General features: G+C 54.1%; 1 protein-coding gene and 1 long non-coding RNA gene across 2 annotated transcripts; one reads left to right on the plus strand and one right to left on the minus strand.

Annotated features, from left to right (window-relative positions):
- Positions 1 to 160: 160 nt before the first annotated feature.
- Positions 161 to 5,114, minus strand: LOC127029190 (uncharacterized). Its single transcript, XR_007768139.1, has 9 exons — positions 4,916 to 5,114; positions 3,237 to 3,462; positions 2,861 to 3,064; positions 1,412 to 1,472; positions 1,074 to 1,094; positions 781 to 801; positions 662 to 682; positions 535 to 555; positions 161 to 181 (listed from the first exon to the last, which is right to left on the minus strand). It is a non-coding gene; the product is annotated as an uncharacterized LOC127029190 (long non-coding RNA).
- A 748-nt stretch (positions 5,115 to 5,862) lies between these two features.
- LOC127029189 (receptor of activated protein C kinase 1-like) lies at positions 5,863 to 9,971 on the plus strand. The gene is given in 9 exon segments (XM_050914806.1): positions 5,863 to 6,039; positions 6,708 to 6,879; positions 7,504 to 7,651; positions 7,999 to 8,094; positions 8,283 to 8,355; positions 8,358 to 8,392; positions 8,813 to 8,953; positions 9,387 to 9,497; positions 9,843 to 9,971. Coding segments are annotated over 9 exon segments (951 nt in total). The 5' UTR covers positions 5,863 to 5,930; the 3' UTR covers positions 9,909 to 9,971.
- The last annotated feature ends 114 nt before the right edge of the window (positions 9,972 to 10,085 follow it).

The following is a 10,085-nucleotide window of genomic DNA, read 5'->3' on the forward strand; positions in this document are numbered from 1 at the left end:
TTCCCAAATACAGAGAAAAGTGTTTATTTTAAAAAAAAAAAAGAGTATGTATAATAAAAAAAAAATAAATATTTTATTCCAAAGACGCGTGACCGAGGCTGTTTGGTTTTGGGGGGCACTATTATTCAGAAGAACTTTTAAATGGAAGAAGGACACTTACCATTTTCTGTGTCACATTCCTCTAAAATTAATAGAGAAATAAATAGGGGTTAGTCCTAAGAGCTCTCCGCCTCCGACATGCTTCTACGAGTGAGCAAGAGCCCGAAGAAGAGATTAGGGAATGCCGCTGGATTGCAGGGAGACGGCGTGTCTCCTCCAAAGCGAGATGCCTGGCGTGACAGGGATAGATTATACTGCGCTGGTGGTCTGGGTCCCTTCTCCTTAAGTTGTGTGACTTGACTATATCTGGGTACAAATTTACGATCTGGAGGATCATTTCTGGTTTAGTAAGCCCATCCTCTACTCAAAGGAACTTTTTCCCTCTTCAGTAGCAGCAAAAACCCCCCCCCCAACCAATCCCCAAAGCACACTCACCGAGTTCTGTGTCGCTTTCTTCTAAATGAAATAAAGAGAAATACGTACAGACATCACTGCGAATGCTACAGCTGCAGAAACACACGCATTCAAACTGAGGCATGCGGAAGGAAGGTAAACGACTTACCAAATTCTTCTGTTAACTTCCCTTAAAATAAAGTAATGTCAGTACAAGCCTTTAGCACCAAGGTTTTACCGTCAGGGGGAAGGGGGAAAAAAAACCACCCCAAACCCAGAGATACTCACTGATTTTTGCACCCCATTTTTCTAAAAGAGAGACAGAGCGAGGATTTAGCCCCCGGTGGGTCCTTCTGTAGCTTTTTGGTTTGCACTAGAGGAGTTGTCTTACAAAATGATTAGGTACTGACTTTTTTTTTTCCCCTTATTGACTGTAACGTTCCCAAAATTACACTGGTTATGACTTTAATGTGGTCTAGAATATATGATAGTAGAAATAAGCCACACACCCAGCCAAGAAAGGCCACAGGAGATGTATATTAATGAGACTTGTTTTGATGGAAGAAAGAAAAGTCACTCACCAAGATCCGCATTCCTTTTCCCTTAAAAAGGAGAAATAAAAAGGGGGGGGGGGGGGAAGGTAACTTTTTCACACTGGGTACAACCGGAGTGGCTCTCTAGCCTACCTGCATCCCTCTGGAGTTAAACATTAATATTACTTTCTTGAACGAGCACAAGTCATTGACAGCCAAGAAGGGCATCAAACTAGTAAAGCTGGCTTAGGGAAATATCGAAAAAGCAGCCCAAAAGCAAGCAGAGCAAGGACTGAACGCCCTCAGGCACGGCAAAGCTGGGTTTTTGGGTGCCAAAGGAGCCGGGACACGGCACGCGCTTCGTTAATAAATCTGTTTTCACATACCTGCCGACTCCATCATCACGTTTGCTTCCTAACTGGAACCACCTCCAAGAGCTTCACCGACCTGGTGGGACGAGAGGGAACATCGTTAAAACATCACGTCCAGGGAAAAGCAGGCCTTTACAGCGACGCAGCCTGGAGGAAAACGCATCTTCTGGGAAAAACGTGCTGATGCCTGGAATATTTTTGCCCATGTGAGTAAGCACAATAAGGGAGAAATCCATGGAGTCACAGAGGCTTTTTCCCCATTTTTCCCAGTTATCAGACTTTGTTATTTGAGGTGTTTCCTGGTCTACATCTGGATAAATGGTAGGAAAGAGGGGTCTACCATAGGTGTGACGAACCTCCATCGACATCTATCACCCCACTGATCACAGAAGGGGTCCAGGGCAAATAGCTCAGTCTTAAACATCTAATTTTAGTTGTCTGAAGTAGCATGAGCTTCATTTCCCCTCTGTGTCTCACAAATTATTTAATAATAACGTTTATCACTGCTATTGACCCCTGAGAAGCAGCCCCGTACGTGGGGGGTGTGGTGCTACCATCTCTTTTGGCCAAAAAAGCAGCACTTGTTTTAAGCTGAATGTTACACCAAGAGCTTCCCTCCTCTGCTGTGTTACTGCTCTGTTCCTCATCACTGTATATGCGGCGATTTCTAGTCCACGCTAGTCTTTTGAATTGATTCCTCTTATTAATTAAAAAGAAAAAAAGAAAGATTCGGTTGCCATGGGAGATGGTGTAGGCTGGGTGAAGGGACGCGGATTTTGTGCCCTTTGCTTGGTCCGTATCAATACACCAGAGGGAGCAGACTCCATCGCGGAATTTTTCTTCCTAAATCACTCAAACTGGACAGGGGAGTCGTTATAATTTCATTTTTGTGTTCAGAATCCGGCCAACGTCCTGAACACGCTAAGCCTTCCTGGAGGAGCTGAGCTGCAGCTGTGGAAAGGCAAAAAGGACCACTCCAAAACCAGGGTGGGAAAAGGCATCGGATCGTACTGGAAAGGAAATTATTGAATGCTTCTCGTGTGCTGTATTAACGTCTTTCATAAACTCCAGGTGCTATTAGGAGCTAAGCTAGATAAACACTGTTATAAGGACCTAAATTTATAGAGAAACAGAGCAAGGAAAGCGGCACCAATTATTTCTGTACGATATTTTCCTAAAAGGAAAAAAATTTAATACGATTCTTTCTTTTAATCCTTTTCCTGTTTTTCAGTATCGTCAGGTTCACGTACAGGAATGAGACCATTTTGTTCTAGGCTTTTTCCAGCTATCACGAACGTATCGCGTTTCTTCTGCTTTCTAAATGCATCTCCCAGCATTTCACGAAAGAGCCCGTGCAGCCAGACCGGCATCCAGGAATAGGATACCCACAAATTATGCTTTCCCCGCCTCTCCAGCACTTGTGGAAAGGAAAAAAAAAAAAACCAACAAACCAAAACAACTTACCAAGACCTGCAGTTGATTTTCCGTCCTGCTGAAGTCGGCTTAACTGGGGCCGTTTTGCTCCCGGGGCACGCGGGCTGCGACGGTTGCGTACGTGGGGGTTGTCCGTGCTAGAGATTTTGGCAGGTCCGAGCTCGTCCCTGGGATCACGGTGCCCCGGGAAGCAGGTAGCCAGACTCGCCGGAGGCTTTGTGCGTCTGCACCGAGCTGGAAGAGCCGTCACGGGCACGACAGCTGTGCTGGCAGCGGGGAGGGGACCTTCCCACCCCCTAATTTTAGCCAGTTTAAATGCCGAGGTGGAAGGAAGGCTGGAGGATCCCTATATAGTCATGGCAGGAACAGGGATCCTCCAGAGGAGGAATAGAAACAGAGGTCTGACCTGGTGACATCGGGCCACCCTCCGGAGGTGCCGGCATCTCCCACGGGTTGTTTAGAGGAGACGGTAGCTGGGTCTGCGAGCGAAGACCTGCGGGCTCGGCGTCTATAGGCAGTGGCGTGGAGAGCACCGAGCGTTTCGGATGCGTGGCGATCCCGAGGAGCTCCTGTTTGTGCAGAAATCTTCCCTCTCCAAAGGGGGACGGCACTGATTTCTGGCTTGCGTTGCCCTAAAACAAAGAGGGGTGTAAGCAAGCTTGTGCTTTTCTCCTTCCTTTCTGTTGCTGCTGCTCAGCAGGACCAAGCGAGAGCGAGTCTCCTCCTGCGGCCAGGATTTCTCATCACTTTGGGTTATTTAAAAAAAAAAAAAAGCCAGCTCATGAAACGCATCGAGCTTAGCCCGTCCCCATATATCTCAGCTTGCTTCAGAGACACACAGGTCTCCCACTTCCCCCACAGCGACGAGACAGATTTGAAAGTGAAATTTGTTTTCTTTTGCTGAAGGCGATTTTTTTTTTTTTTTTTTTTTTTTTTAAACACAAAGCTCTGCAACAAGTTTTCCTTAAACCAGACAAATAAGCATTAAAATGCAGACCACTCCCATATATATATCCCTAGAAGGCTCATTGTCACCCGTGAACTCTGGCTTAAAGCAGCGTGAAGTTAGTGGAAGACATCTAAAATTGTTGATCTCTCCCTGAATTAGTCACCTGGCAATTTTTTTTTTAATAGCCAACAGAGAGAAAATAGTTTTTGACAGCACTGTTCATCTGATCTCACATGTCACCCAATTGCCTAAACTCTCAATACAGTTAACGAAGACAAATGAGACATTTCCAGGGCATTACAACCCAAACTGAGGCAGATGCCTAACTAGGAAGGAGCATTCCGGGCTTGGCTTCTGCCAAGTGGTATTTCCCACCCCAGAAATGCTGAGAAACGGGCTGAAACAAAACAAAAAAACCCCCTCACTCAGAGGCTCGGAGAAGTAGACGCCAGTTCTTGAACCCTAAAGACCGTGACACAGTATCTTTGCCCGGAGCTCTGTCTGTGAGACGCACAAGCTGGCAGCTTCCTTTCCAAAGCCTGAAAATGAAGGAGTTAACGACACACGAACAACACGTGAAATTCAGAGGGGCCTCCTTCATCCCCGAACCCCAGCAAAGCTCACGGGCTGATGGAGAAGGGGCTTGCGATGATGCTAAGAAGGGAATCGTAGGAGAGTTCTCCCCTGGAAAAAAAAAGGGGCATCATTACCCGGGCAGCCCTGGTTTTGAGCTGTGAAAAGTGCAGGCGATGCTGAGGATGGGAGAAGGTGAGGGTTAAGGTTAAAGCTGAGGATAAGAGGCCACGACCTGGCACCAAACTCCAGTGACTAAATCCTCTGGATTTGCAAGAGGAAAAAAAAAACAAAACAAAACACAAACACATTGCCACGGGGTAAAGAAACAGAAGGCGCTTGTGTCGGGGAAACCTGAGCAAGGGAAAAGGGGATCACGGCAAAGGAGATGCCAGTTCTTTTTTGGCAGCGGAGATCTGGCATTTGGAGAAGACAAAACAACCGGTGCGCTCCCGGGGTCTCTGCCAAAGAGAAAAGCCTTGCAGCATGACCCAACGGTACGGCCAGGAAGGTCAGCGGCCCCTCCAAGCCGTGTCGAAGCAGCAGCTGCTCACCACTCTTACCCTGACACGGGCTCCTAAATCGCTCGTCGGCGTCGATAAGCAAATCCTCCGAAGGCCGCCCCGGCGCAAGGCGGCGGGAGAGATTTCTCTGGCACGACAAGCTGAAGCGCCTCCGCCTCTGGCACCCAAGGGCTCCGAACGACACCAGCTCGGGATCTCTGGGCTGAAGCTTCAGATGCCAGGCTGAGGGGGCTACGAAAAATCAACGGCAGAGGGCTTTTTAGCTCTGGGGCTACCCAGCCAAACTATTTCCCCCGAGGTCTATTCGTGCCTGTCGAGTTGTGTCTGTTTTTTTCTAGGCAATTTTCTTACACACCTGGATTTTAAAACACGTAGGAACTTAAAATCGCTTTGCTTCCTTAACCCTCTGCCTTACTGACAGCCACCCAAGGCCCTCCCTGCCCCCCTCAACCCCCCTAACCCACCTCCAGCCCCCCCCAGGCCCTCCCTGCCCCCCTCAACCCCCTAACCCACCTCCAGCCCCCCCAAGGCCCTCCCTGCCCCCCTCAACCCCCCTAACCCACCTCCAGCCCCCCCAAGGCCCTCCCTGCCCCCCTCAACCCCCCTAACCCACTTCCAGCCCCCCCAAGGCCCTCCCTGCCCCCCTCAACCCCCCTAACCCACCTCCAGCCCCCCTCAACCCCCCTAACCCACCTCCAGCCCCCCCAAGGCCCTCCCTGCCCCCCTCAACCCCCCTAACCCACCTCCAGCCCCCCCAAGGCCCTCCCTGTCCCCCACACCGCATTGCCAGCCCCCCAGGACCCTCCCCATGTCCCCCCCGTTAACAGCACTCACCCCTACACCTCTTTCCGTACAGTGCCGTGCGCGCCGCCATGTTGCCCCGCATCCCTGCGCGCCGCCATGCTGCCGTACAGCTCCGACGCTACTTCCGCTTCCGCCGGAAGCCACCTCGGTCTCTTTCTCTCCCCGCGCTGGCGGCTGCTCTCGGCGGCCGGAGGGGACCGGCCCGTGGCCTCCGTTGAATCCGCCGCCATCCTCCCGCCCCGCCGCCGCCATGACGGAGCAGATGACCCTGCGGGGCACCCTGAAGGGCCACAACGGCTGGGTGACCCAGATCGCCACCACGCCGCAGTTCCCGGACATGATTCTCTCCGCGTCGCGCGGTGAGGGCCGCACCCGAGCGGGGCGGGGGGCGGGGGAGACCATCGGAAGGGGTGGGGAGGGGAGGCAGGGGGAGACCATAGGTTGAGTGGGGGGGGGGGGTGTGGGGGGGTGTCGTGGGAGACCAGCGAGGGGAGCAGGGGCAAGGGGTGACCATGAGCCCGGGGAGGGGGCGGAGAGGGGCAGGGAAGGCCGTGAGGCTTGGGAGGAGAGGGGAAGAAGGAGAAGCCATGATGTAGGGGACCCAGGGAGACCACGAGCCCGGAGGGGAGAGGGGCAGGGAAGGCTGTGAGGCTTGGGAGGAGAGACCAACCATGATCTAGGGGTCCCAGGGACACCACGAGCCGGCAAGGGGAGCGCATCAGCCAAGTGGGGAGACTTATGGGCCTAGGAATGGGGGGGGGACAGGCTGGAGCCCCCCCATTAGGGCAGGCTGGCCTAGGGATGAGGCTGGGGGGTAGCAGGGCAGAGGTGCTGAGGAGGAGGAGGAGGGAAGAGGAGGCAGGGTCCTGGTTTTTGTGATAGGCAGGAGGGAACTAAAGAGCAGAGACCTGGTCACCCCATTTTCTTTGGCGGTCCCCGCCGTGAGAAGGACGGGCTGGGGGTGGGCAGAGGGCTGCGCTCCCCGAGATGACCCCCACCTTACCTCTCTTCTCTGCCTCCCCTGCAGACAAAACCATCATCATGTGGAAGCTGACCCGTGACGAGACCAACTACGGGATCCCGCAGCGAGCCCTGCGCGGTCACTCGCACTTCGTCAGCGACGTGGTCATCTCCTCCGACGGGCAGTTTGCTCTCTCGGGCTCCTGGGACGGCACCCTGCGGCTCTGGGACCTCACCACGTGAGCCGCGGGGACACGGCAGGGATGAAGGCATTTTGGGTGGTGGTGGGGGGAGTGTAGTGTGCCTCCCCGCTTCGTTTGGGTGCTGGGAGAGGGGATGAGGTCATCAGCGCACCTTGAAATTGGGATGATTTGCTCTTGGGTTGGAAGATAAATCCCATCGGGGGGAGTTTTCTGTGGCTGGTGCCGCAGTTTTTGATGGAGGTGGGAATTGGGGTGTTGGGCTGCTTTTCCTCGGCTCCTTCTCCCAATGATTAGACCTGACACAAAGTCTGCTGATCCTCCGGGATCTGAAGACACGTCCTGCAATTATGATGGGAGAGACGCATCGGAGAAGCAGAAGGGGGGGGCTCAGGCTCTTCTTTTGGGGTCATTTTGGGCTGAATTGGTACAACCAGGAGAAGAGGGTCGGGATTTGCAGAGCCAGGCATGCACGCAGACCAAACTCATCCCGATTCCCCCAATACTTCTCCACAGTTTTTCTTTTGAAGGAAAAAGGGAACCATCACTCCTTAGCCTTTTTGTAGATGACTCTGTGTTTCTTTTTCCTTCAAGTATTTGAATTCTTCCCCCCCATCCTTGGCAGAATTTGTGAGATCTCCCATTGTCTCTCTCTTCCTTCAGCGGCACCACCACCCGTCGCTTCGTGGGCCACACCAAGGACGTCCTGAGCGTGGCCTTCTCCTCCGACAACCGCCAGATCGTTTCGGGCTCCAGGGACAAGACCATCAAGCTCTGGAACACCTTGGGTGTCTGCAAGTACACGGTGCAGGTGAGCCGGGGAAGCTGGGCTTCCAAATCACACCTCCATGAGAAAGGACCTCCGTGGACTTGGTTTTAGGTCCACTCCCACCGCTTTTGATCGAGAATCCAAGTCTCCCAGACCTGTCCTAATGATTAAAAGTGAGATGTTGCCTGCCGACCTCTCCCTGGGCGCGGGGGGGTGTCTGAGGACGAATCCTGCAATTAGGAGGGATGGGGGACGAGACGGGGGATGGCTGGGAAAGCTTCGGAGCGACGGGATGCGGCAGGTCTGATCTTGCAGCGCCCCGTGGACGGGGTGGGGAAGACTCGGCCGCGTTTCCTCGCCGTGAACCCGGCGTCGTTCCTCTTCCCCAGGACGAGAGTCATTCGGAGTGGGTGTCGTGCGTCCGTTTCTCCCCGAACAGCAGCAACCCCATCATCGTCTCCTGCGGCTGGGACAAGCTGGTGAAGGTGAGGTGGGATCTGCTTCCCAGGCAGCGAATCCTTCTCTGGGGTCCTTGCAGTGGCGGGTGGAGGATCGGAGCAGCCAGAGTGCTCCGGGAAAGGGGTTTTTTTTCCCTATATCCCCAGAATTGGGGTGCAGTAGCAGTGTTTAACCCCCCCTCTTTCCTTCTGCCCCCGTGTTTTTCCCCACCCAGGTTTGGAATTTGGCTAACTGCAAGCTGAAGACTAACCACATCGGGCACACGGGCTACCTGAACACGGTGACCGTCTCCCCGACGGCTCCCTCTGTGCCTCCGGTGGCAAGGTACGTGTCGCGTGGGGGGAAAGGCTGAGGCCCCGAGACGAGATCCTGGTGTCCTACCAGCAGTTCTGGCTCATTTCTGTCTCTCCCACCCGGAGGAGTGGGCTCCACATCTTGGTCACGGCTCGAGTGGGGTGGTAACAGCCCAAAGATCCGGCCTGACTTGATGGTCCTAGTAGCAGTTGTCAAGCAAGGAGGGAAGACCACGGCAAAGACGCTCACCCAGCTCCAGGGACCTTCTTTAGCTCTTCTATTTCAGCCCAAGATGTGTTTTCTTTGAATTTTCTTGCTGTGTCCTTTCATTTTTCTGTATCGGCGCTGGCTTGCGGCAAAGCGCTCCAGCTTAACCGTGGTGGAAAAAGGCCGCGTTGGGGTGGGTGACGAGCGCTGGGGTTTGCTCTGACTCCATCTTCTGCCCCGCAGGACGGCCAGGCCATGCTGTGGGACCTGAACGAAGGCAAACACCTCTACACCTTGGACGGAGGAGACATCATCAACGCCCTGTGCTTCAGCCCCAACCGCTACTGGCTGTGTGCTGCCACCGGACCCAGCATCAAGATCTGGGTACGTCACCGCTCGGGTCCTCGGCCCTTCTCTGTCCCCGTCTGGGCTGGGTTCCTCCGCTTTCTTCAGCTTTTGGGTTGTGCCGGGTTTGGAGTCACCTTCACGGTCGAGATCCTCGCTTTGGATCGCAGATCTTGGAGGAGGAGCTCTCCTGGAGGAGCGTCCCCACCGGGGTTGGGTCACGCAGCAACGACCGAGGCCCGTGGCCTCGTCCCCTGGCCGAGGAGGGTTGGGGGTGGCCGTAGGGCAGAGCCACCGCGCCGTGATGAAACACTTCAATGCCATCTGACTGCATCTCTGTGCGGAAATCCAGAGGCTGTTTCTGAGCGATCCTCTGCTCCCTCACGGCGTTCTGGCTTGGGTTGGATTCGGTCGTGGGAGTCTTCCTGCAGGACCCCTCGTTCCTTCATCATCATCATCTTTTCTCCTGCAGGACCTGGAAGGCAAAATCATCGTGGACGAGCTGAAGCAGGAGGTGATCAGCACCAGCAGCAAAGCCGAACCCCCCCAGTGCACTTCCCTGGCCTGGTCCGCAGACGGGCAGGTAAAAACCATCCCCTTCTCCCTGTCCCACCATCCCAGCCCTGGGGAACCAGGATTTTGGGGACCCTCTTGGAGCATAGGGACCGTGAAGACACTTGTGCTCCGCTCCTGGAGCCATCTCTGCCAGCAAGGGCGAGAACTTCCCTGCGTCCCTGCCTTCCCTGCGTCCCTTCCCAACCTTCGAGCTCTTCTCCTTTATCTTCCCAACATCTGGGGCTGATCGTGGTCCCTCTCTGCTTTGGGATTCGCCCTCTGAGGACCGTAGTCCCTCGTCCTCGTGTCCCGAGGTCCCACCTTGCTGGCCACCCAACCCTTCCCCTGAGCCGACTTCTCTTTCTCTCCGTAGACCCTGTTTGCCGGCTACACAGATAACCTCGTCCGGGTGTGGCAGGTCACCATCGGGACCAGATGAGGACGCGGGAGCGAGAAACCATACATTTTGTGTACAAAAACCAATAAAAGAGCGCTCTATCGAGCTCGTGGCCACCTCGTGTCCCCTGTTGGGTCATCCCACAACCAGGAGGTTCGTGGAGGATCTGGGATTGGAGCTTTACTCCGGCTGGACACGGATCAGGAAGCTTAAGGGAGA

The sequence above is a fragment of the Gymnogyps californianus genome, unplaced genomic scaffold, assembly GCF_018139145.2.
Source record: "Gymnogyps californianus isolate 813 unplaced genomic scaffold, ASM1813914v2 HiC_scaffold_84, whole genome shotgun sequence".
In the NCBI taxonomy this organism is placed as follows: Eukaryota; Metazoa; Chordata; class Aves; order Accipitriformes; family Cathartidae; genus Gymnogyps; species Gymnogyps californianus.